General features: G+C 55.6%; 2 protein-coding genes across 13 annotated transcripts; one reads left to right on the top strand and one right to left on the bottom strand.

Moving 5' to 3' along the window:
• Positions 1-16: 16 nt before the first annotated feature.
• Positions 17-5,765, bottom strand: MAPK7 (mitogen-activated protein kinase 7). Of its 6 annotated transcripts, none has more exons than XM_037808005.1 (7): positions 5,252-5,765; positions 4,637-4,937; positions 3,781-3,946; positions 1,577-2,649; positions 893-1,467; positions 467-600; positions 17-357 (listed from the first exon to the last, which is right to left on the bottom strand). In XM_037808005.1, the coding sequence occupies exons 2-7, from the start codon at positions 4,866-4,868 to the stop codon at positions 216-218; spliced, it is 2,322 nt and encodes a 773-aa protein (XP_037663933.1). In that variant the 5' UTR covers positions 4,869-4,937; positions 5,252-5,765; the 3' UTR covers positions 17-215. The 6 variants fall into 6 exon arrangements, with proteins under 6 accessions (XP_037663933.1, XP_037663930.1, XP_037663932.1 ...); XM_037808002.1 differs by having other exon boundaries at positions 4,637-4,971; positions 5,135-5,305; XM_037808004.1 differs by having other exon boundaries at positions 5,135-5,305.
• Positions 5,629-25,760, top strand: LOC119513118 (serine protease 33-like). 7 transcript variants are annotated; one of them, XR_005212553.1, is made up of 6 exons: positions 5,629-6,520; positions 14,644-15,039; positions 16,689-18,437; positions 23,493-23,643; positions 23,727-23,790; positions 24,300-24,427. XR_005212553.1 is itself a non-coding variant. In XM_037808014.1 (5 exons), the coding sequence occupies exons 1-5, from the start codon at positions 21,627-21,629 to the stop codon at positions 25,472-25,474; spliced, it is 831 nt and encodes a 276-aa protein (XP_037663942.1). In that variant the 5' UTR covers positions 21,013-21,626; the 3' UTR covers positions 25,475-25,760. The 7 variants fall into 7 exon arrangements, 3 of the variants coding, with proteins under 3 accessions (XP_037663942.1, XP_037663943.1, XP_037663941.1); XR_005212552.1 differs by having other exon boundaries at positions 14,644-18,437; XR_005212555.1 differs by lacking the exon at positions 5,629-6,520 and adding an exon at positions 11,252-11,310 and having other exon boundaries at positions 14,644-18,437.
• The last annotated feature ends 267 nt before the right edge of the window (positions 25,761-26,027 follow it).

Below are 26,027 nucleotides of genomic sequence, written 5' to 3'. Positions count from 1 at the left end.
AGAACGACACCTGGAGTCGGGCTGAGGCGTCCTTGTATTTCACAGGCCTCGCTCTTTGACAGCAACAGACTATATAAAAAAATCAGTAATAAAATGTAACACTGAGAAGGCCCACTCAGGGCAGGCGGGGTCTCCGGGTCCCCAGCCTGATGGCAGCTCAGGGGGGGCTCGAGGCTGCGGGTGGGGCTGAGATGAGGTCCTGGGGGCCGGCGGGCTCAGGGTTCCTGGAGGTCGGGCAAGTCGGCCAGCAGCATCGGGGAGTCCATCTGGATCTCCCGCTGCAGGGTCTCGAGGTCAGCGGGGTTCACACCGTGGCCCTCCAGCCAGTCGGCCAGTAGCGAGGCCGAGTCCACCTGGCTGCACGGGCCAGGAGGGGAGAGGGGCACTGTTACCTGAGGCCCACCAGGAAGACCCCCGGCCCCAGGGACCCTCCCCCAGCCCCACTGGCTCAGCCACCCCCCCTTACCCATCCTGGGGCCCGTCGGCCATGCCCATGTCGAAAGACTGGTTCAAGAACTCCTCAAGGTCAAAGCCAACCCCGTAGCCAGCCCCGCTGCCCTTGGGGGTGCCTGAGAACACAGGGGGCAGGGGGTCCTCCACCTGCAGGGGATGACAGTGGGGTCACAACACAGGTGCCAGGAGCAGGCTGAGCCTGCAGGCCGCTTCCTCCTGAGGCCACCAAGGCCCCAGCCGGGAACTCTGCGGTAACTCCGGTCTCCGTGACTGTCTGCAGGGACCCACGCAAGCAAGGCGCCTCGGGCAGGCCTCATCCCCAGGCAGGAGACAGGTCGGGAGACAAAGCCCCCCTGCCGAGGCTCTCCCCCTTCCTCTGGCCCCCGCCAGACCCTGCAGGGACTTCCTGAACCCAGTTTCCCCGGGCTTCTCCTCTCACCTGTGACTTGGACAGCTGCTGGGTGACCAGGTTGACATCGGGGGACTCTGAGGTGGAAGGCTGAGGGGCCCCCTGGGGGTCTGGAGGGGGTGGGCCGGAGGGGAAGTAAGGCAGGACTCCTGGGGCACTGGGCCCGAGCGGCTGGGGGACCAGGAGGCCGGAGGGGGCAGCCTGGGGTGGGGGAGGGCCGGTGAGGTGGGGGCCCGGGGCAGGGGGGGTGCAGGCGGGCTGGGGTGCGGGGCCCGGGGTCGGGCTGGCGGGCTGGGCTGGGGGGGGTGCTGGGGCCACGGCGGGGGTGGGGGCGGGGGCCGGAGCTGGGGGCTGAGCCATGCGAGTCCAGCGCTCCAGCAAGCTGCGGTCGTTGTCACTGAGCACCAGTCCGGCCAGGGGGTCCGTGCAGGGGCCCCCGGAGACCCCGGCACCCCGCTCCTTGCGCTCTCGCTCCTGCCGCCGCTTCTCCCGCTCCTTGGCCCGCTCCTGCCGCCGCCGCCGCTTCTCCTCCCGCTCCCGCTGCCGCTCCTGGGCCGTGACTGGCTTCCGGGGCTCAGGGGCCTCCAGGGGGGCGCAGGGACCATCTGCAGGGCAGGTGGGGGTGGGGGGGCACACATCAGGGCCTGCAGCCCCATCCACACCGGGCGCAGCTCCCCGCCCAACTCCCTGGCTGGCCGCTGCGCCCACGGGCACCTCGGAGCCGGTTGCGCAGGGACTTGAGGAGGGCGGCTTTGAGGGCGGCCTTGGTGTTGTCCGAGATGGCGCCCTCCCTCTTAGGAGGGGCTGGCTCGCTGGCAGGCGGTGGGGGCTGCAGGGTCAGCTCGATGGTCTCAGGGGCGGGGCCGGGGGCCGGGGCCGGCGGGGGGGACTCCATGGCACAGTCCCCACCGGGCGCCCGAGGGCTGGGCATCTCAACGTCAGCACAGCCGGGCTGGCCAGCCACGGGCTGCAGCGAGGGCTGGAAGCGGATCTGTTGGCGGATGCCCTCACGCCGGGCGTGGAAGTCCTCGATCTCAGCCACGATGGCCTCCTTGATGCGCTCCCGGGTGAGGGCTTCCTGGTCGAAGGCGAAGTCGAAGGGTGGGGCGCAGTCTGGCTCGTCGTCAGGATCGTGGTACTTGGCCAGGAAGGGGTGGCGCAGGGCAGCAGCAGCTGAGACGCGGGTGCCAGGCTCGAAGCGCAGCATGCGGCCCAGCAGAGCCAGGGCCTGGCTGTCGGCGCCTGGGTACACCGCCTCCCAGGGCACGGGCTGGCGCGGCGGCAGGCTCTGGATGTAGGCACGCACCCTCTCGGCACCCACCGCCTGGACCACGGCCGGCGACGGGGTGCCCAGCACTGTCATGATCAGCTGCAGCTGGTGCACGTAGTTTTTGCCCGGGAAGAGCTGGCGCCGGGCCAGCATCTCCCCGAAGATGCAGCCCACGGACCACACGTCGATGGCCTGCGTGTACTCATGCAGGGAGAGCATGAGCTCGGGGGCGCGGTACCAGCGCGTGGCCACGTACTCGGTCATGAAGTACTGGTGCTCGGCAGGCGAGGTGCACAGGCCGCGGGCCATGCCGAAGTCGCCAATCTTGAGCTCGCAGTTCTCGTTCACCAGCAGGTTGGAGGGCTTGAGGTCGCGGTGGATGACCTGGGCCGAGTGCATGTACTTGAGGCCGCGCAGCAGCTGGTACAGGAAGTAGCGCACGTGCTCCAACGTGAGCGGCTGCGAGGAGTGGATGATCTGGTGCAGGTCGCTCTCCATCAGGTCCAGGACCACGTAGCTGGAGGGGGGGGGGGTGGGGACAGGCATGGGCTGGACCTCCCGCACTCCAGGGGCCAGCCCCACCCTCACCGCTGTACCTGGCCCCACACAGGTAACAGCTGTCCCCCAGGCCCCCTGTAGGACTGACAGCAGAAGAGCACCAGGTCCCAGAGTCTCTCTGCCTTTATCACTGTGATGGTTTGGAGGTTTTATGGACCCCAGAAAAGATCATGTTCTTAAAGCTAATGCATTCCTGGGGATGTAGAGCTATAGTGGGTCAGACCTTTTGATGAAGTTATTTCAGATAAGGCTGCCCCAGGTGAGTCTTAATCCTCTTACGGGACCCTTTTATAAGAGAATGAGAAACAGAGAGAAAGACAGAGAAGCTGAGAGAGAAAACACACAGAAGCTCAGAAAGAAGGCCACAGGCAGAGCAGCCAGAAGCTGAAAACAATGATGCCCAAGAGAGAATGTAAAGACCAGCAGATGTCACATGTGCCTTGCCATGTGACAGAGGAGCCCAGGATCACCAGCAGCCAGTCTCTGGGGAGAAAGCATCGTCTGTAGATTGTTGGACATTTTTACAGCCTCAGAAACCCATGCTTATAAACTTGTAAATCCTCATTGCTAAAAGCCAGCTCATCTCTGGTATACTATATTTCGACATAGCAAACTGAAATGGTCATGAACTCAGTTAGAGCATTTTTCTCTCTGGCCTGGTTTCCCCATCAGACAAAAGAAGGGGTTGGACTAAACCAGGGCTGGCTAACAGGTTTAGATTGGGGACCATATCCACGGTTTGGTAGAAGCTGTTTGAAGGACTACTAGAAAAATTGCAAAGGCTTGTCCATTTTCTGTACGAAAGTGTTCGATGATTGATTAGTGATGTCTGCCACAGGCATAGGAGGTGGCAGTGGTAGTGTGAGTCCTAGGTTCAACATCCTTGACTACAAATCCTGAGATTTTCTAACACTATAACATCTGTCCCCTTCTCGGGGAATAGCAGCTGCCCTTGGCGACTTCTAAAGGGGAGCTTTTCCCGGAATCAGGGTACTCTTCCCAGCCTGCCTTCCCCTGGGTTCAGCTGCCCTTCCGGAACATCAGCAATGGGCCCACAGCTCAGCAGCCCTCTCCCAGCCCCGCTCCTTACACAGACTTGAACTCGCCATAGGGCACCGTGGGCCTCAGGATGTCCTTGATGGCGATGATGTTGTCGTGCTTGAAGTGTTTGAGGATCTTCAGCTCCCTGAGGGTCCGCTTTGCATTGGTCACCACGTCAAAAGCATTCGGGATCTTCTTGATGGCCACCTGCTGGCCTGGGGAACGGGGAAAAAGCAGACACCAGAGGATGAGGACAGAACCCTGGGGAAGCTGCAGAATGATACCAAGCCCTACTTGGCTTCTAAAGCTCAAAGAGCAAAAGCTGCTGTTTACTGAACAGCTACTATGTACCAAGATTTGTGTTGAGCACTTCACACCCCATTATTGAATTTGTAGGAGGCAAACACTAACAGCTTAAGTTACAGCGTGTTGCAGGATGCACAGCTGGTCAGCCACAGAGCCAAGAGGCTAATGCCTGTGCTCACTCTACTTCTCCCACTCTCTCCATCCCAGAATTCACCTGTCCCCCCCACACACACACCGATCCCATGTGCCAGTCTGTGGCTCCAGAACACACGTCTCTGATAGGACACCAAGGACAGGATCTCCACCCTGGCCTAACCCGGACTGTCACTCTTCAAAGGAGAACGCAGACTTCTAAGGATAATGGCAAAATCACCCCATCAGAGATTCAGGGGGCCAGACGACAGATCCCAGCTCCCGGCTGGCACCTGAACATATTTTTGACCTGCACTAGAATTCACATCCCGGTTTTCCTTCCTGATCCCGGCCGGGTCTCTCTGGGAAGCGCTTCCACGCGTGGACAGGTGTGTGCACACCCCCTGTCCTGGGTCGGAGGAGAAGGGGGGCAGGCGGACGCGGCCCCTCGCCCCACCCCCGCATACCCGTGAGGCGGCGGCGCGCGGAGGACACCACCCCGTAGGCCCCGTTGCCTATGGTTTCGATGATCTCATACTCGTCCCCCACGTCGAAGGTCACGTCGAAGGAGCGCGCTTTGAGCAGGGCGAGGTTCTTGGCCGCCACGGAGGCTGCGGGGTGGGCGGGCTCCGCCTTCACCCTTCCTGGGGGCTCCCCGGAGCCGTCTTCGCCGTCCTCCTCCTTCAGGGGCTCGGCCATGGTGTCTGCGTGGGGACGCTGCTCACGGGGGTGCCCGCGCCCCGTGGGCCTCAGTTTCCCCTCTGTGGGCTGGGGCGGCAAGATCGGGGCATTTCCAAGTTCTCTAAAGCAGAGGAGGCGGTGGCCAGGTCGGGGCGCACGCGGCAGGCGGGGTTCACCTGAGTTGGGGGCCCGCGCTGGGTCAGGGGTGGGGGCGGCCGCCAGCCGCGGCCCAGGAAGAAAGGAAGGGGCGGGGCACTTCGGGTTTCCCTAGGGTCCGCACTCACCGAGCGGCGCCTCACCCCGACGCCTCCTCAGGGCTTCCGGAGGTTGCCGGGCCTCCCCGGGCCTCCCCCGGCCTCCCGTCCCCAGCGGAGAGGGGACCCCGAGAGTGGCTCACTCACTTATTCAAGGACCGCGACCACCACCTCGGCGCCGCGCTCTGGCCGCCCCGCCCCCTCAAGGCCACGCCCATCCAGCTTCTAGCCAATCGCGAGGGGGCCTCTGCGGAGGGTCCCACCCCTTCCACTAGCGGCGTCCAATCCGAGGCTCCCGGCCGAGGAAGCCACTCCGCCCATCTGAAAGCGCGCACGCGCGCCGCTGTCCAGGTCCCAGGCGGGAGCCGCCCAAAGGGTGCACAAACCTTCGCAGGGGTGCGCCTCCGCCGCCGGCGCCCTTGACGCATGCGCGCTGGACCCCCAGGCGTGGCGTGACTGGAAGACCACGCCCCCGCACGGCTGCACGCGCGTGCGCGCTTCCCCGTCGCCAATCAGAGCCTATCCCGGGAACTCGAGGAGAAGCTGGGCTGCTGAGGACCGGAAGAGCTGAGATGCTTGTGACTGTTGCCTTGGAGACGGCTTTCCGAAATCTTCTTCCTTTTAGCCCGTCTTCTCTTAACAGCCCGCATCGCCCCGGGGTTTGTGGCCCTGTCTTCTCGTCCTCGGGAGCCAGGTTCTAGGAATGCGTCTTTCCCGGTGCAGGAGACAGGCGTGGGAAGACCCGGCACGCCCGACCACAGAGATTTCGGTCCTCCGGGATTCTAGAGCGGCCGGCTTGTAGCCGCCACTGACTTCCGGTGGCTGGTCCTGTCCGCGCGGCTTCCGGCGTCCCTGGACCTCAGCTCCAGGCCTTGTGGCCTGCCGGCGCCCTGTCCTGTCTTCCGCACTTCGGGCCGCGGCGGAGCCGAGGGAGGGCAGCGGGCCGAGCCGTCCAGCCCCGGCCCCGTCATGGAGCGTGAGGGGCAACGGACACCCAGAGGGCAGAGCCCGCACCGGCACCGAGGTGCCTGACCCATCCCAGAGCCCGCCAGGTCATTCATTCACGTAGCAGGTGTTTATGGAGCACCGTCCTTCCCAGGCTCGGTGCTGAGGAGGCAAGGGCGGACATGGTGGGCAGTGTGAACTGGAGAAGTTTTCAGCGGGGAGTTCGAGGGGGTTTTGGAGTTAGGACTCCAAACCCGGCAGGGTTTCCGGCAAGTGGGTTGAGACGGAAGGGCAGGAAGCTGCGGGAGACGGGGAGCAGAGGTGTGGAGGCTGAGAGGTGGAGGAACGCAGGCCTTCTGCAGAGAGCAGGATGGAATTCGATGGTTAGGGCCCGAGTGCCAGACTGGGCGTTTATTCCTGAGGCCGCAGACGAGTGGTGGACGGGTGGACCCTGACCGGAAGTGAGTTTTGGTAAGCCTCCACTTATTTTTTTCCTCCATTTATATGCCCGGCCGTTTTGTTTGTTTTACTTTTTAGTCTTACTGAAACATACGAATGGAAAGTTGCATAAATCACACGTGTACAGCTCAGTAAATTTCCACAAACTGAACATACCTGTGTAACTTGCATCCAGAGAAGGAACAGAACGTGACCAGCCCCTCAGAAGCCCCTCCTCTTTCCTTGTGGTGACAGTTATTTCTGTTAACTCTTTTCTGTGCTTTTTTTTAAACACTGAATTCTGAGAGACTTACTGGGATCTCTACAATAAAATAGGAAAGTATGTATTACATTTTTTGAAGCTCAGCATCAGGAAAAATATATTAGGAGTGTTCGATTACTTCAAAAGATCAAGTAAACACAAAGGAAGAGAGTAATAGAGGAATGGAGGGACAGAAAGGTATAAGACATTCAAAACATACAAAAAACAAATGACTGAAGTAAGCCCTGCCTTGTCAGTAATTACTTTAAATGTAAATGGATTAAACTCGCCAGTCAAAAGACAGAGAAAGGCAAGTGGATTTTTTAAAAGTGTGATCCAACTATGTGCTGTATACAAGAGAAATTTTCGATCCAAAGATGTGAATAACTTGCAAGTGAAAAAGTGGAAAAAATATTCCATGCGAATAGTAACCAAAATAGAGCTGGAGTGGCTAGTCTAATATCAAACAAAATAGACTTTAATTAAAAACTGTTGCAAGAGATAAAGAAGGATAGTATATATTGACAAAAAGTTCAATACATCACAAAGTTATAGCAGTTATAAAGCAGTTTTAAGCACCTAACAACAGGGCCCCAAAATATATGAAATGAGCATTGGCAGAATTGAAGGGAGAAATAGTTGTACAATAATAGTTCGAGACTTCAATACACCGCTTTCAATAAGGGATAGGACATCTTAACAGAAGATAAATAATGAAATACATGACTTGTATAATCTTATAAACCAACTAGACCCAACAGACATATCTGTGATGCTCCACCCATCAACAGTAGAATGTGCACTCTTGTCTAGTGCACATGAACCATTCTCCAGGATAGACTATATGTTAGGTCACAAAACCAGTTCCAATAACATTTAAATGATTGAAATCGTACAAAAGATCTCTGGCCACAATAGACTGATACTGGAAATCAATGACAGAAGGAAAACTGGAACATTTACAAATATATGAAAATTAATCAACAGTTCTTAACCAATGGGTCAATGAAGAAATCACAGGGAAATTAGAAAATCCCTAGAGATGAATGAAAATTAAAATACAATATACCAAAACTTTCTGGATGCAGCAAAAACAGTGCTCAAAGAGAAATTTGTAAATATAAATCTGTGTATTAAAAAAATAAATTAACTTCACATCTTTAAGAAAAAGAAGAGTTAGACCCAAAATGAGCAGAAGGAATGAAATAATAAAAGATTTGGGAGGAGATAAATGAAATAGAGACTAGAAAAGTAATTGAGAGATTCAACAAAACCAAAAGTTAGTTCTTTGAAAAGATCAATAAAATTGACAAACCTTTAGTTAAACTGACCAAGAAAAGAGAGGAGATACAAATAACTAAAATCAGGAATGAAAGTGGAGCATTACTACTCATCTTACAGAAATAAAGACTGGAAGACAATACTATGAAAGTTTGCCAACAAATTAAATAATCTAGACAAAATGGACAAAATCTTACAAACACACAAATTACCTAAACTGACTTAAGAGGATAGAAAATTTCAACAAACCTATAACAAGTAAAGATATTGAATCAGTAATTTAAAAACTTCTCAGCAAAGAAAAGTTCAGGACCAATTGTCTCCAGTAGTGAATTTTACCAAAGATTCAAAGAAGAATTTGTACCAGTCCTTCTCAAACACTTCCGGGGTAAAAAAAATGAGGAGGGAACACTTCCTGACTCATTCTGTGAGGCCAGCATCACCCTCTTACTAAAGCCAGAAAAACACATCACAAGAAAATACAGACTGGTATCCCTTATGAATATAGATGCAGAAATCCTCAATAAAGTGCTTTCAAACCAAATGACAAGGATTATACGCCACGTCTAAGTGGGATTTATTGAAGGATGCAAGGGAGGTTTGACGTAAGAAAGTTAATCAATGTTGTATACCACATTAAGAGTACAAAGGGAAAAAACACAAAGGATCTCAGTTGATGCAGAAGAGGCATTTGACAATATCCAATACCCTTTCATGATAAGACACTCATGAAATTAGAAATACGGGACAACTTCCTCAAGGTGATAAAAGGCATTTGTGAAAAACACACCTCTAACATACTCAATGGTGAAAGACTGAAAGTTTTCCCCCTAAGATCAGGAACAAGACAAGGATGCCCGTCATCACCACTGCCATTCAACTTTGTGCAAGAAGTTCTAGCCAGAGCAATTAGGCAAGAACAAGAATTGGAAGTCATCTAAACTGGAAAGGAAGAAGTGAAACTATCTCTAGTCACAGATGACATGATCCTATATATAGAAAGTCCTGAAGAATCCACAAGAAAACTACTAGAACTAATAAGCAAATGCAACAAAGTTGTGGAGTACAGGACCTAATATACAAAAGTCAGTGGTATTTCTATGCATCAGCAATGAGCAATTGGAAATAGAAATCAAGTAAACAATTCCATTTACAATAGCATCTAAAAGAAATAAAATATCTAGGATTAAATTTAACCCAGGAGGTGAAAGGCTTATACACTGAAAACTAAGACACTGCTGAAGAAAAATTATAGAGGCCTTAATAAACGCCAGGGCATCCTGTGCCCATGAATTGAAAGACAATATCATAAGATGTTGGTACTACTCAAAGTGATCTACAGATTCAATGCAATCCCTATCAAAATTCCATCAGCCTTCTTTGCAGAATGGAAAAGCCAATCCTCAAATTCATAGAGAATTGCAGAGGGCCCCGGATAGCCGAAACAAACTTAGAAAGGAAGAACAAGATTGAGGACTCAAACTCCCAAATTTCAAGACTGACTGCAAAGCTGCCACAATCAAAACTGCATAGCACAGGCATAAGGACAGACAATATAGACCAGTGGCGTAGAATGAAGGTCCAGATATAAGCTCACACATTTAAGACCAACTGATTTCCAACAAGGGTGCGAAGTACATTCGATGGGGAGAGAGTAATCCTGTCAACAGATGAGTCTGGGACAACAGGACGTCCACATGGGAAAAAATGAAGATGTACTCCTGCCTCAAACCATAACACCATATACAAAAATGAACTCAAAATGGATCAAAGACCTGACTAGAAGAACTAAATCCATAAAACCCTTAGAAGAAAACGTAAGGAAAAATCCTCATGATCTTGGATTTGGCAATGGGTTGACTTCTTAGAAATGACACCAGAAGCACAAGCAACAACAGAAAACATAGATAAATTGGACTTGGTCAAAATTAAAAACTTTTTTGTATCACATCAAAGGACATTATCAAGAAAGTGAAAAGACGACTTACAGAATGGAAGAAAATGGTTGCAAATCATGTATCTGATAAGGATTAAATATCCATAACATATAAAAAACTACAGCTCAACAACAAAAAGACAAACCACCCAGTTAAAAAAATGGGCCAAGGACTTGAATAGACATTTCTCCAAAGAAGATATATCAGTGGCCAATAAACACACAGAAAGATGTTTAGCATCATTAGTTATCAGGGAAATGCAAATCAGAACCACAATGAGATAACATTTCACACTCCCTAAGATGGCTATTATTTAAAAAAAAGAAAAGTGGAAAATAACAAGTGTCGATTGGATGTGAAGAAATTGAAACCCTCGTATATTGCTGGTGAGAATATAAAATGGCGCAGCTGCTGTGGAAACGACTTGGTGGTTCCCAAAAAAGTTAAACATAGGATTACCATATTACCCAGCAGTTTCACTTCTAGGTATATATTCCAAAGAATTGAAAACGGACACGAACAGACACTTGTACACCCATGTTCATCGCAGTATAATTCACAATACTCAAAGGGTGGAAACAGCCCAAGTGTCAGTCAACAGATGAATGGCTAAACAAGATGTGCTTTATCCAAACAATGGAGTAGTGTTCAGCTATAAAAGAAATGAAGTTCTGTTACAGGTTACAACATGAATGAATCTCGAATATATGATGAGTGGAATGACTCAGACGCAAAAGGATAAATGCGGTATGATTCCATTTATTTCAACTACCTAGAATGAGTAAATTCATAGAGACAGCAAGTAGATCAGGGGCTGGGAGGAGGGGAATGGGGAGTTATTGTTTGATTGATACGGAATTTCACTTTGGGTGATTGTTCTGGTTTGCTAATGCTGCCGTTATGCAATATACCAGAAATGGAAAGAGAGTTTATTTGGTTACAAATTTATAGTCATACAGCCATAAAAGTGTCCAAACCAAGGCAATCATGGGTATACCTTCAAAAGAGAAAGGCCGTTGGCATCTGGAAAACCTCTTTGTCATCTGGGAAGGCACAGGCACGTGGCTAGCATCTGCTCTGAGGTTCTGGTTTCAAAATGGCTTTCTCCCAGGATGTTTCTCTAGGCGTCTAGAGGGTGTTCTCTTAGTTTCTCCCAGGCAAACTCTGGACTAGCAAAAGTCTGCTTTCAGTGGCCATCTCCAAAATGTCTTTCTCAACTGCGGCACTGAGCTCCTTCTGTCTGTGCTCTTACAGGGCTCCAGTAAATTAATCAAGGCCCACACTGAATGGGCAGGATCCCACCTCCATGGAAATAATCTGAGCAAAGTTTCATCTACAGTTGGGTGAGTCACATCTCCATGGAAACAACCTAATCTCAGTGTCCCACAAGATTGGAATAAAGATCATGGCTCTTTGTGGGGGGCGTAATATATCCAAACTGCCACAGTGATGAAAAAGCTTTGCAATTGGACAGTGGTGTTGATAGCACAACATTATGAATATAATTAATACCACTGAATTGTACACTTAAAAATGGTTAAAATGAGAAAGTTTGTTATATATATATATATATATCTCCACATGTGATGGTTTGATGCTGTTATGTACCCCAGAAAATATCATGTTCTTAATGCTAATCCATTCCTGTGAGTGTAGATTTACTATGGGTGGGTCCTTTTGATTAGGTTATTTCAGTTGAGGCTGCCCCAGGTGGGTCTTAATCCCCTTACTGGAGTCCTTTAAACAAGATGAAATTCAGAGAAGCACACAGAGAAGCTGAGAGAGAACACACAGAAAACAGAAACCACAGAATAGAGAGGAAGCCACTAAAGCCAGAAGCTGGAGGCAACGAAACCTGGGAGAGAAGGAGAGGCCAGCCAATACCACCACATGCCTGGCGTGTGACAGACGAGCTGAGGGTCCCCGGCAGCCGGTCTCTGGGGAGAAAGCATCGCTTTTCAGTGCCTTAATCTGGACATTTTCATGGCTTAAGAACTGTAAGCTTGTAAGTTAATAAACCTCCATTGTAAAAACCAGTCCATTTCTGGTATATGCATTTGAGCAACTTTAGCAAATGAAAACACCACAATAAAATAAAAATTAAAAGTATTTAGAAAAATTAAATTGCATAAACTTACAATTAACTTATATTAATAAGGAAACACAATAAATATTTAAAACTCATAAACTTCAAAATTTAAAGCAGGAAAACGAAAAAGGACGTGTCTAAAAAAAAAAAAAGAGTGAGAACAAGCAAAACCAAGCAGATTCCTTTGGGAATGGAGACTCCCATGTGCCGTGTGCAAACATCCAAGCCTCTCCACTCACAGTGCCCCTGGGGCCGCCGGGAGCACCTGAGTTTGTGAATTCCTGATTTAGGCCATTGGGAGCCTCTGAAGAGTTTTGACCACGACTGTGCCCTTCAGGGCTGTCTTTCTGGAGGATATTTCTGGCAAACAGTGTGGAGAGTGCATGCAAGGGGGAGAGCCTGGGGGCAAGGAGCAGGTTATTATGATGATCGAGGTGACAGCCCCCGAGATCTAAACCGGTCAGTGGTGATGCCAATGCAAAGGATGGGCCCACGCACGAGGCGGGTGGGGGGCAGTCGGCACAGAGCTGTGGGCTTGGCTGACGTTCCCAGTAGACAGTGGAGATGTTACCACAACGCGACCCAGTAAGAACAGGTCAGGAGTGGGGGGCGAGCTCCGCGGTGGACACACTAAGGCTTGTTTAGGTGGCTCCGTGACACATGTCGGCTCCCATCCCTGGTCCAAGCCCCAGAGGCCTTCGTGAGTTCCAGAAACTTAATGCTCACTCCGTTCCATCAGGGAGCTCTCCATGGCAGCTGCCTTCAAACTACGGCCAAAGGACCAGGACAGACACCTGCACCCCAACCCTGGGCACCCCTCTTTGTCAGCAATCCCAGCGAAGGTCCCAGAGCCGCCTCCCAGTGGAGCTCGGCCAGGGGAGGGGGTGCTGATGGGCCAGGCCAGAGTCACGTGACGGCCCAGGAGGCCAGGCTTTAAGGAAGGGGCTGGGTGCTGGCCCGGTGGCCGCACCTCCGCCCCGTCTGCCCCTCGAGGTGCAGTCAGAAAGTTTGAGGCCGCAGGGTGGGTCTCAGGCCTCGGGAGCTGCTGACTGATGTTACTGCCCACCCCATCCCATCCAGTCCCAAAGTGCCTTGGTTTTCAGATGACATCGGTACCAGGAGGACTTGGGTTCGAAGCCCGCTCCACTGCACGTCGGCCAAGGCATTCTTTACATCCATGCCATGTACTGGGGACGTCGCAGTAAACGAGGGGTCACGCTCGAGGAGGCAGACAGTCCCAGTCCGCTGGGACGGGTGCCGAGATGGGGGCAGGTCCAGGCCTTGGGAGGCAGGAAGGGCTTCCGGAGGTGGCAGCTACGTCGGGACCTAAAGGACAAGACTGTGCCCCCCAGAGAAGGGGGAGGGAAGGGGGTTCTGCAGAGGGAACCCGTGCAGAGGGCTGTGAAGACAGCGTGGCACAGCAAGCACAGGGAAAAAAAAAACACCCGCCCAGGGGCCACAGGGAGGGTGCGGGGAGATGCCCCGGCCTCCGTGTCCTCGTCTGGAGAGTGGAGATGAGGGACTTCATACCCACAAGACCTCCTGGCTCAGGCTGCCCCTCATGGGTGCGCCCCAGCCGTCCTCACCAGCACCGACTCGCCGCCCCCTGCTCGACTGAACAGCCCTTGGGTTCTGGAAACCGTTTTTACCTCCTGTCGGGGGGAGGCAGGAGATGCACCATTGCCCCATTTACAGTTTTAAAAAACTGAGCTTGCAGGGGGAGGAAGAGTGGGCGAACCGGGCCAGAAAGCCTGGGGGTGGAAGGGGGTGCACCTGCTGCCAGGACGCCCTGTACCCGGGTTTGGTCCTTCGGATACACACCCTGTCCCCACACGCACCCCTCGGTGACTAAGGCGGCCGGGACAGCTGCTTCCGCCGGCCGGGACAGCTGCGGGGAAAGCCCAGGGGCCCAGACCACAGCCCACGCCCGTGTCTGCAGAGGCCAGAGGAAGCTGCTTCTGGGCCCTGCTGCTTCGAGGGAGGCAGCTGTCCATTTGCAGGGGCCCTCTTCCCTCCACTGGGCCCCCCAATCCTGCTTCCAGTGTTCAGGAAGGGGTCTGGGGACGTCGCAGGCAGAGTACCCCCTCCTAAGAAGGGGAGCCATTGCCGGCACCAGTGGGGCATGTTGGGGAGGACAGTGTGGGGCCAAGAACTCCCTCTGTGAGCCTTCAGAAGCCCCATGGAGGCAAGTACTAGATAATCCCACCAGCAGTATGGCTTCAGGCAGGCCCCGCCCCTGTGTGAGCCTCATTTTCCCCTTCTGTGTAATGGAGATAATGATCTATTTCCCTGTCACACAGGAAGGAACTTCCCCAAGATGATTTGGATGATAGCTCGTTCTGGGACTGATTTGAACTTGTATCTTGCTGTTCATGCATCTTGTATCCTGCAAATGGCAGGGTTGGGGGGTGGGCAGGGCTATGCACAGGCAGGAGTGAGGGGGCAGGGCTGGGGCAGGGCAACCCAGGGCTGCCCGTTCTCCCAGCCTTCAACCTGGGAGGACCTGTTAGGATTGCAACAGGTTGGGCGTAACAAACGCTCCAACTGGGGCTTAACTGCATAAAGACTTATTTTTCTTTCATTTTAGTAAGTCCAATGGATTTTGCAGACCTTGGTTTGGCTACTCAATAATGCTTTCCCAAGACCAAGCCTACGTCTTTCTGCTTTGCCATCATCTGCATGACATCCTGCTTCTCCCATCATGGATGCAAGATGGCTGCTGTACTCTGGCCATCACATGATGTTTAAGACAGGACAAGGGAGGAGAAGTGCGTGTTGGTGCCATCTGTCCCCTTTCGTCACAAATGCAAAAGCCTTCCTGGTAGCCGCCAGCAGCCTTCCGCTTTCATCTCATTGAAGAGAACAGTGCCGCATGGCCACCTCTAGCTGCAAGAATCTTGGAAATCAAGTGTCTGGATAGGCACAATGCAGCCCCCCAAATCAGGGGAGGCTGGAGAACAGCTATTGGGGGGAGAGCTCGCAGGTGAAAGGGGCTCAAGAGCCCATCGTGGGTGTGGCCAAGGGACTGGGGGGGGGGCTGGGAGGTGCCCCGATGCCCATGACAAAGGCTGGGCCTCTTCGAGGGGCAGCAAGGGTCTCAGTGGGCCTGGCCCCTCCTCTTCAGGGCTCAGGGCTCCTCCTAGCCCTGGGGGTCCCCTGCTGTTCCAACAGGTGTTTGTCGAGAGCCGGGGCCTCCCACTGACCTCAGGCCCAGCATCTCCCAGGTCGCCCCGGGTGACGCAGCCTGGGAGCTGAGGCAGGTGCTCCCGTCTCCACGCCGTCCCCACTGAGCTCAGCACACTCACACGCAGCCCCACAGTGACACACTCACACTCACCCAGTCACACAGATGTGGTCACACGTCCCTTTACACTCACAGAACCACAGGCACACCCATACACAGGGACACCCTCAGATACACCACTCTGTACACACACATCCTCACACACATGCCTACACTCGTACTTGCACGTTTACATTCACACACACCCAAGGCCTCAAAGACATACTCACAGGCACTGCCATAAACACACACAGGGACTCACACACGGACTTGCACAGGCATGAACAGGGATGTGCATACACACACAAGGGTAGGCACACTGCACAGGCACACACACCTGCAGGTGCACAGTGGACGGGACCTCCACTCTAGGAAGTCACACACAGGAACTGGCAGAGATGCCTGTGCAGGGGCATGCACACACACACGCACACGCACACACAGGACACACATGCACACACACGGACTCCTCCCTCCCATTCTGCTTCTCAGTCTGTCTGGCCTTGGCATGGGCCTGGGCTGCTGCACACTGGCCAGGGCAGCCTGCCAGCCTCCCCGTGGCCCTGGAGGAAGCTGGAAGGAGTGGTTCCTGCCCACAGAGGCCTCACGGGTCAGTGGTCAGGGTGAGCAATGCTTCACACCAGAGGTGGAGCCTGGCCTGGCAGGCAGGGGGTGGGCAGGGGGGTTCAGGGGGGCTGCTGCGGCTCATTGGACGGTCCATGCCATGGAGCAGGGCTGAGCCTGGCCCTCCTGCCTCTGCGGGGGACATCAGCAGCCTTGGCAGGCCGGGCCACCCCTGAGGCCCAGTGCGGTTTGGGTGGAGGGCAGCAGGAGGCCTGCCAGGGGTGGCTGTCCCGGGCTTCCACCCTCCCCACCCCTGCCTCCACCCCGGGCACAGATCCAGGAGACCTCAGGCCTCCTGCCACAGTGCCTGCAACCCCCCTGCTGTGCTGCCCGCCTCAGTGGCCCCGAGGGATCCCAGGGGCCCAGCAAACATGCTGAGACTGACATCAGCCATTCCAGAATGTTCCCTGAGGCCTGCTCTGTGCCTGGCCAGGGTTTGGGCACAGGGAATTGTGTCTGCCGCTCTCAGGCATGTCACAGATACTGCGAGATAATCGTCTCCCTGTGCGTCAGCCAGGGCGGGGCCGCCCCTCCCCCTGGTCCTGCCCTTCCCCAGAAGGCCTGGCGCGGGGCCCTGTCGTGTCTTCACTCGCTCTCCCTCTGCGCTGTGCTGGCCGCTGCCAACTCTCTCCCCCCCCGTGTCCCGGAGGCAACGCCCCTAGCCCGAACCCCTGATCCCACCCGCGACCTCACCGGCTTACCCTGCGCCCTGCTTCTCTCCCCAGGCTCCTCGTCTCAGCGGATGGCACCTCTGTCAGGCCGGGCCCCAAGCCAGGCGCCTGGCACCACCCAACCCCTCCCCACCCTCACCGCATGTCTGCTCTACCACCCCCACCCACCTGCAAAGCAGACCCCAAACCCCCACCTCAGTCGCCAGTAAAAAGGAACAAAATAGTTACTATGGCCAAGAGATTACACTGGAGTCAGGAGGTCATTCTGGAGATGACTCTTGGCAGATCTCAGCCTGAGATGACACAGTGCCAGCGCACGCAGGGCCTCAAGCAGCAGTGCACCTCGAAACCCCAAGGACACCCGGACACCAGAAGACAAACCCCAGGAGAGAGAACTCAGCAAGCTCCCTAACCTGCAGGGCGATCGGGGGACCCCAAATAGCCACTAGCCACCACCACCGTGTCTCGTCTTTTCCTTTGAAACCCCTTGCCTGGAATTGCCACCGCGGGACCCGCTTTGCATTGCTCCCTGACTCTGCTCCCCGAAGTGCAATTCTGAGGCCCTGAGTAAATGCCGTCATTACCTGGCAGCTTCCTTTGTGACGCTAGTCAACACGCTCCACCAACGTGGATCTGGCACCTGTATGTGCCAAGCACCAGGTGAACAAAACCCAAAAATCTGCCCTCAGGGAATTTAGATCTGGGTTTGGGAGAGAACAACAATCAACAAAACAAATCGCTGAAGTATATGGTGTCTTCGAAGGAGACAAATGCCTCGCAGAACAAGGAAGCAGGGGCTGCAGTAGGAGGGGTGAGGATGATTTGAAGTGGAACAGGGAAGACGTCTGAGCGCGGGCTCGAAGGACGGGAGGGGGCGCGTGGAGACCGGAGTAGGGAGAGTGAGCAGCAGGTGCGGAGGCCCGCGCGGGCATGGCGTGTGCGGCACGATTTGTAAATGGACTGGAAAACACAACAGGAGGATGGTTAATAAAAAAGTGTCCCAATTGAGGCAAAGCCACGCACACGTGCCCGCACCATGCAGTGATGGAAGAGAATTCTAAGTGGAGAAGGCAGCGTTAAAGCAACCTCCTTGGTTTTCTTTTTCATTTGATGAAAAATTACGACTTTTTTATTTTTTTACTGCAGTCCATTTAAAAACGATGCCATGCCAAACTTTCCTCGTTCTCAGCAGTGACTCCTCCCAGGCAACCCCTTTCACTATGTTGCCTGCCCCTTTCTCCCTTCCCCTCACCCCCTGTTCTCTGCTGGGCTGGAATTCCTGAGAGAGGCTGGGGGGAATGGTGTCCCAGAATAAGGAAAACCATCTCTCCAAGACCACACAGTCAGTCCGCAGGGGCCCCCACCCCATGCTTTAGCCAGACTGCCCTGCGCCTTTGCGGGACCCCAACGGGGGGTAACAACAAGCCTTGGCGAGGACACTGGGAAGGAGCAGCCCTCGGGCACGGCTGGGGTGTCAAGCCTCTGCTCAGTTCCTCAGGAAGGTAAACATGGGCTATCATATGACCCAGCAGTGCCAGGCTCAGGTACATGCATTATTCCCAATAGCCAAAAGGTGGAAACAACCCAAGCATCCTTCAACAGGTGAATGACAAACAAAACCTGGTGTGTACACACACAGGAACGTGATTCAGCCGTGCAAAGGAATGAAGCTCTGACACATGCCACAACATGGATGAACCTCGGAAACACTATGCTGGGTGAAAGGAGCCAGCCACAAAAGGACAGATAGTGTGTGGCCGCCATATGGACTATCTGGAGTAAGCACATTCTGAGAGACAGAAGGTAGGTTAGCGGTTACTGGGGGCTGGGGGGGGGGGAATGGGGAGTTATTGCTTAATAAAGTTTCTGCTTGGGGTGATGGAAAAGTTTTGGTAACGGATGATGGTGACGGGAGCACAACATTGTGAGTTTAATGTCACTGAAAATGCACTTAAAAATGGCTAACATGGCAAATTTCATTATATATCTCTGCAATATCAGATGCATGTAAAAAATCAACAACCACAAATGGATTTTCTTTAACCTAAATAGTGTCATCTGAAAATTGACCAAACATTATGAAAATTGGAGATTTCAAGGAAAAATGGAGCTCTTGCAGCTGCCTGTTAAGGATCAGAAGTTCAGGCAACTCTGGACCCAATTGCTTATAACCAGGGCTGGTGTTCCAGCCTATAGCAATACAGCCCATGGGCAGACCTCCATGCTGATTGGCTGGGCCTCTGTGCTGACGGGCTGAGACTGTTCTGATTGGTAGGGCCTCTGTGCGGCCTGGCTGGGCATCTGTTCTGATTGGTTGATGCCCTGCCACAGGAGTTGAGTTATTAACCATTTCCGCCCCCGTCCTCAGCAGTTGGCGCGGGCCCGGCGCCCCGCGTTGCTCCCTTGGCTGTGGGGGCGGCGAGGAGGAATCGCGCGGCTGGGGGCCGGGGAGGGAGCCGCGGCCGCGGAGGAGCCTGCGGGGCGGCCGTGCATCGCCGTGCGGTTCCCGGGCGCGGAGCCACCGCGCTGCTAGAGCAGGGACGGCTGCGGCCGCGTCTCTCGGCGACGGAGGGAGGCAGCAGCTGGATGTGGAGCCCGGGAAGGAAAATGCCCCAACGCCCAGCCCAGGTGGCGGCTGACTCAGTCCTGGCCAGGGGGTGTGAACTTCCCGGGGCAGGTGCCCATCCTACCCGAAGTCTCGCTGGGAAGTCCTTGGAGACGCCCCCCTTCTGCCTTAGAACGCGGCGCCGTCTTAGCTAACCGCGGCTGCGGTGACCAAGTGCCACCAGCTTCAAACAACAGGAGTGTGTGGGCCACGCTCCCTCAAAACCTGTGGGGTAGAGTCCTTTCTTGCGTCTACTGGCTTCCGGTGTTTGCCGGCCATCCTTGTAGATGCAGCCGGTCCTTGTAGATACAGCGCTGAAGTCTCCGCCTCCTCTGCCGTCACAGGACTATCTCCCTAGCGTCTACTCCCTCGTCCCCCCTTCTTATAAGGATACCACGAGATGGTGATGGGGAACGAAAGCCTGGTGCGAAGGAGGTGGAGCGGGAAGACGGAAGGCACATGGGACTTTGGTGGCAGAGGAACAGCCACCCATCAGATCTGGATGGTCTTGATGTTTGAAGCAAATGACCCTAAGTATTTAAGTGCTCACTGGTTCCTCTGTTACATGCAGCTGAAGGCAGTCCTCACCGCCTCGTCTTGTAGCCCACACGTGAACTCCCAGCATGCTTCCCTCACCTGCCTGGCACAGCTGGCGTTTGAGTTTGAGTCCACCGGACTCTTCAAGGGTGGATAGTTTCTGAACGACTAGTGTTTTTCAGAATTTGACCAGCACTTCAACCCATCCACCTACAAACAAGCTGGACTCTGATCACACCTCCGTCACCATCACTGTGGAAGTCACTGCTGCTTCCTGTGAGGGAGGGGCCTTATGATCCTCATTCTCCTGGAAGCCGAGATTCAGAGAAGTTAAGCCACCAGCCCCAGGCCACACAGCAGGAGGGGCAGAGTCTGTCCGACCCACTTCTCCGCAGCTCCCTCTGTCCGTGAGCTCCTGGAGGAGGCCACCCTGGGCACATCCTCCCTTGAACTTGAGGGACAAGGGGGACATGCCAAGCTCCTGTGGGGGGTCCAGAGAGGCCAGGAATTGGCCCAGCGCTTCCCAGGCCTGGTCCCAGCCTGGGAGCTGGGTGACTTAGCCATAGAGTGAGATCGTCCAGGCCTCAGCCCTCCATGGAGGCCGGAGCAGGGCGACGACTCACCCAGGGTCCCACAGCATGTTGGGGACAGGCTGGGGGTGGCACCTGGAGACTCTGCTTTGGGGTCTGCCCTGGACCCCAGACCCCCGCCTGGGGACTGGTTAGCCCATCGTGGTGCTGGAGACTGGGGTCCTCAAATCCCCCCACACACCTCTCTCCCCAGTGCCAGATCCTCCCTCTGGTTGGAAACTGAGAGCCGAGCCCCCAAAGGTTCCCCAAGAGGCTCCCCATCCACTCACGCAGTTGGGGTAATGGGTGTTGGCGAGTAACTCCAGGGTGGCCCCCTCCTCCGGGCCCCCAGGGAGCTTGGAGTCTGGGCAGTGACACCGAGACAGATGGTGGGTGTGGCAGGGCCGTGGCCAGGGGCCTGGGGGAGCCCAGAGAAGGCCCCGGATAAGTATGGGGGTTGGAAAAGGAGGGCGGATCTATCTGGAGCTTGACATTCTGCGGGACGCTTTCAGGCAGAAGAAGTGGGAAGGGCATTGCTGGCCGCAGGGAACAGCATGTGGTGAGCCAAGGGCATGTGACAGCTGACCCGCCCGCAGGGAGCATGGTGGGGAGGGTCTGCTCGGCAGGGGGCGGGGGGCAGTGGGAGGAGCCGGGGGAGCGGGTCACGGACAGGCCGCAGAGGGTCTTTTGCCTCATTTGTGAAATTCAGCTGCATGCCTAGCCATGATCCCCAGGGGTCTCACGGGCCGAGACCCTCCACTGAAGAGCCCAGAGGATGAACCAGGAGGTCAACCCACAAAGGAGCCGGATCACAGAGACCTTGGTTCGAATCCCAACTCCGCCTTGAAGGCACTGTGGTCCAAGGAAGTCACTTCTTATCACTGTGCCTTGATTTCCCCATCTGTTAGAGGGGCTCATAAACTGCCCCTCAGAGCTGCTGTGGGGAGCTGTGAGATGCTGGCTGTTGTGGGGCTCTGTGTTAAAGAGGGTCTCAGCCTCCCTCTGGCCTCCTGCCCCGCCTAAGTGGGGTGGGTCCTAGGAGGGGGGTCTAGAGCCCCAGAAGGCCCAGGCCTAGGGACTCTGCAAGCAGGAGGCCTGTCCCCTGGTGTGGACCCCAGTGCAGGCCTCAGAGCATGGGCTCCGGCAGCTTCCTCTTCCCCAGGCCAGTTCCCTCCGGCTGGGTGACGTGGGCCGAACGGGAGCGGGTGGGAGGGAAGCGGAGAGGTTTAATTTCCTGGGCTGACAGAGCTAGGGCCAGACCCAGCTGGGGCCCCTCCAGAAATGTCGCCACTCCTGCTGCTGCTGCTACTTGGTAAAGATCGGTGGGGAGGGGGGCGGGGAAAAGGGGGGGTGTTGCAGAGTTGGGGGCTGCCCACCCTTTGGGCTGAGCCTCCAGGTTCTCTTAAAACCAGTAACCCAGTCTCAGGTTAGATTCACAGGAGCATGGGGTCCAGGGCAGAGAAGGTGACAGGAGGTGGGGGGCGGGGGGACTAAGTTGCAGGGATGTGGCAGGGGAGCAGGATGAAGGCTCAAATAAAGGGGATCCAGCTACTATAGGAATGAGTGAGCTCCCTGTCTTGAGAGGAAAGCAAGCAGAGCCAATCATGGGCTTTGGGCTGAGAGGGAGAGGAATTCTGCCTGGAGGAGGGTGGGCTGACTGGTGTTTCCAGGAGCCCTGAGAGCAGGGGAGGGCAGCCTTGTTGGAGTCACCAAGGCCTCTGATCATGAGGCCGGGACACCCCCTCCCCTCTCCCCAGTTTTTCTCATTCTGCCTCATCTCTGAGGGCCCCCTCTTCCAGGAAGCCCTCCAGATTGCAGGCCATAGGGATGCAGGACTGATCCAGGCAGGTGTGTGTGTGCAGAGGGGGAGCATAGGTCCAGGAACCTGCAGGGCCCAGGGGACAGCCCAGGTCTGCCCCTCCTGCTGGGTGGCCCCGAGCTGGTCAGTAAGCCAGCGGGAGCTCCCATCTCCTCATCTGCTGCCCGGAAGGGAGCTGGGCTCCGCGGAACCTCTGGGAGAGGGCAGCTGGAAAGGGGGTTTCCTTGGCTGAAATTCCCGGGGATTTTGACTGAGAAGGAGCCACGTGCCCCCAGCAGCCCCAGAGGAAGCCCCGAGGGATGGGGGAGTGGGGGGCAGGGAGGAAGGCGAACCCCACCCAGAGAAGATGAGGGGGTTCACCCCCAGGTGTCTGCAAGTTGCTAAGCCCACCCCAGCTCCCAGCCTCCCTCCCAGAACCTCACCCCAGGGGGGCAGGAAGCCCCATCTTAGACAAGGGTTATGGTGGAAATGGCCTGCCCCAGGGCCTGGAAATGAGGGACAAAAACAACCTCGATGGGCTAGAAGTTCCTGGGCCGGGCACTGCGGGTACTATATAGAATCTCAGTTGGTGTCTCACGATAGCCGTGCAATGTCAAAATTGTTATCCCCAGTGTACAGGGAAGGAAAGCGAGGTTCAGAGAGGTTAGGTGATATGTCTAAAGTCACACAGCTAGCAAGTGGCAGAGAAAGGATTCAGACCAGGTCTGGGGAAACTCCAGAGCCCACTAACATGAATTACACTGTGGCTGCCTCTCCGTTAGCTCCACAAATGGTGGCTAATTTAATTGCTGACAGAAATACAGAAACAAGGCGCTAGAATGTCCTGTCAGAGGGCTGCGTGAGGCTTGCAGAGGGCAGCATCAGTCTGCAGGGAATTGGAAGGGGAAGTTTAAGAAAGACTTCATAAAGGTGGGCTTTGAAGGCTGAATAGGAGTTCTCCAGGTGGATAAGGTAGGGGATGAAACACCAAGTAGAGGAAACAGCAGGTGCAAACCCCGGATGCATAAAAAAGCACGAGCGTTCCAAGAACTACTTTCAATTAGGAAAAATAGCTAAAAGGCATTGAGCCAAGTATGTCCTAAGTACTTCATATTTAATAACCACAATGAGGAGGAAACTGAGGCTGTGAGAGGTCAAGCAACTTTCCCGGCACCACACAGGATTCCACTGCACGCCGTCTGACGCCGAGCTGAAGGGGCAGGAGGTGGCAGCTGGGGCTGCAGAGGTTAGCAGGGACTTGGATAGCGAGTGGGACAGGCAGGTAGGGAAGAGGTGACCTCCAGGCCCCGGGGACCCCAAGCCGAGCTCCGAGTCCCCATCATCCCCAGGCACCTGGCCTAGGCTGGCTGAAGCATCTCTCTGGAGGGGTCCGGCCCGGTGGCCCTGGCAGGCAAGCATCTTCCTGGACAGCCGGTACCGCTGCGAGGGGGCCCTCATCTCTCAGGAGTGGGTGCTCTCCGGCGCCAAATGCTTTGGCAGGTGGGTGCGGGGCCAGGGCTGCTGACAGGAGGGGGTCCCGGGAGGCCGCGGCCCCCTCCCTGCTCACCACCCTCTCTCCGCAGTTGGCCTCGATCCCGCTTCAGCGTGACCTTGGGCCCAGCTCGACTGTCCCTGGAGGCCGCCAAGGTCAAGCTGGCCGTGAGGAAGGTCCTGCTGTCCTCGGGAGGGTTTGGGGGCTCCCAGCGGGGGCACCTGGCTCTGGCCTGGCTGGAGAGGCCCCCCGCCCTCAGCACTGCCGTGCAGCCTGTCCCTCTGGCTGCCTGGCCCCAAACTCTCCTCCCAGGGCAGCTCTGCTGGGCCCAAGGGTTTGAGCCCGACTTTGGTAAGGCTGGGAGCGGAAGTCTGAGACGGCGGGGGGCTGGTGGTAGCTAGATTAGGGGAGGCCCTGCAGCCCCCAGAGAGCAGCCTAGATCTGGCAAGATCTTGTCAGCACCAGCCCCACCTGCTACCCACCCCTCCCCAGGGCCTCAGGGTGCTCGCGAGCTGCCGGATGGAGGATGGGGTGCCGGGGAGGATGGGGTTGGACCAGCAGCCAGATGGGAGCTGGAAGCCCAGGAGGGGTCTCGGGGGCGGGGAGGGGAGCCTTTCCATATGCTGACAGCCCCACTGAGGCTGTGTCCCCCGACCCCTTGCAGACCCCTCCAACCCACCCCGATCGCTGCTCAGCATCCTGCTGAAGCCACTGCCCTTGAACACCTGCCAAGCCGCCTTCCGCCTGCTACCTGACTGTCCCGCCGCGGAGGCGCGCCTGCCCCCGGGCGCCCAGTGCACCAGGCCCCACGCCGGCCCCCCTGAACGAGTGGTGAGGGCAGGCCCCGGGGAGCCCCGAGAACCCTTCGCCCCACCCCAGTCCCACCCGATGCCACCGGACTTGGCTGAGCTCAACTGGCCACCCTGTCACCTCCCCCCACCCCACCCTGGGGGCTCCCCTTCCCCAACACCCAGGACACAGGGCCACCCTGCCCCTCCCCTTGGGTCCTGTTTGCATGGGGGCAGCGTTTCGCACAGCCGGGTGTTAAACGACTGGGAGCCCCCTGCTTATTCCATAATCTCAAGCATTTTGCCACAAACTAACTTTTGAGTGAGATAGAGCCTGAAAGGCCCCAGGGAGAAGTGGGTGAGAATGGTGGAATTTGCAGAAGTAAGCATTTTTTTTCTTTTTTTAAATTATGATTTTATTAGAGAAGTTGTTAGTTTATAGAAAATCATGCAGAAAATACAGTTTGCACATACTCCCCTATTATTAACACCTTGCATTGGTGTGGTAACTTGTTACAATTCATGATAGAACATTTTATAATTGTACTGTTAACTCTAGTGCATGCTTTACAGTGGGGTTTACACTGTGTTGTACAGGCCTATGTTTGTTTAAATTTGTGATCTAGTGATTTTAACTGGAAAGAAACAGGGTGTGTGTGGGAGTGGGGGGTGACCAAGTGCCCAGGGTGGGGGACAGCTCCTGCCTTGTGCTTTGTTTTTTCCATAGGGGCCCCAACCCATCCGGCATGTGTGAGCCCCCAGCACCCCGCCCCCCAGCAGGTCTCTGTGCTCACCTGGGCTGTGACCCCGCCCTCCTGCCCCTCCACAGGTGGCTGACGGGACCCCCCTGATCTGCTCCCAAGCTGGCAGCTGGGTGCTGAAGGGGGTGATGACCTGGGCGCCCTGCTCGGGGCCTGGCCTCCCTGAAGTCTATGCACCTGTGCTCACCTTCAGTTCCTGGATCGGGAAGCAAGTCTGGAATGCAAGTTCCCATCGCCTGGCCCGGAGGCACCATCGGGGCTGGCCGGGGGCAAGGCAGAGGGGACAGTGACAGCCGCGGGGTCGGATCCCGGCTCTGGCTCAGCCACTCACCTGCTACCGCCAATGTGTGTCCAAGTCACACCCCACCTCCCCAGCCCCCCAATCCCAGCTGCTGCCTCTGTCGGATGGGGACGTTTCACTCACTCATTCATTCAAGTATTTGTCCAGCGCCGACTGTGTACCAGGCAATGGGGATCCAGTCCTGCCCTGCCCCATACTCATGGGGCTGGCCGGTGCAGTGGGGAGGCGGACATGAGCCCCAATTTTGACAATAATAAACGTTGAAGCACAAACCACCGGTGGGTGCCAGGAGGCTCAGGACCCCTGTGTCACCTCGTGCGGATGGCCTGTGCCCATACGTCAGTGCCCGCTGGGTGACTGCGGCGCCGGGAGCCGCCCCACACGGGCCTCAGTTTCCCCAGCTTCGCAACCAGGAGCGGCGGCTTCGACTTCAGGACGCCCAGGGGCCCCCCACGGGTGTTTCATGGCCTTCTGGGCACGGGGGCTTCTAAGCCGCCAGCGGACGTCCCCGCACCCGGTGCAGAACGCGGCCGCCCGCCCTC

The sequence above is a fragment of the Choloepus didactylus genome, chromosome 18 (genome assembly GCF_015220235.1).
Source record: "Choloepus didactylus isolate mChoDid1 chromosome 18, mChoDid1.pri, whole genome shotgun sequence".
Classification (NCBI taxonomy): domain Eukaryota; kingdom Metazoa; phylum Chordata; class Mammalia; order Pilosa; family Megalonychidae; genus Choloepus; species Choloepus didactylus.
This window is presented reverse-complemented; position numbering and strand designations above follow the sequence as displayed.

Coding starts and splice junctions, on each gene's coding strand:
- MAPK7 (XM_037808005.1), bottom strand. CDS start 4,868: ATGGCCGAGCCCCTGAAGGAGGAGGACGGCGAAGACGGCTCCGGGGAG. Junction 3,947..4,636: donor CGCGCGCCGCCGCCTCACGG/GTATGCGGGGGT, acceptor CCCGTTCCCCAG/GCCAGCAGGTGGCCATCAAG. Junction 358..466: donor GCCGACGGGCCCCAGGATGG/GTAAGGGGGGGT, acceptor TGGCCCGTGCAG/CCAGGTGGACTCGGCCTCGC.
- LOC119513118 (XM_037808013.1), top strand. CDS start 21,627: ATGTCGCCACTCCTGCTGCTGCTGCTACTTG. Junction 21,658..23,492: donor CCTGCTGCTGCTGCTACTTG/GTAAAGATCGGT, acceptor CATCATCCCCAG/GCACCTGGCCTAGGCTGGCT. Junction 23,987..24,299: donor AGGGTTTGAGCCCGACTTTG/GTAAGGCTGGGA, acceptor GACCCCTTGCAG/ACCCCTCCAACCCACCCCGA.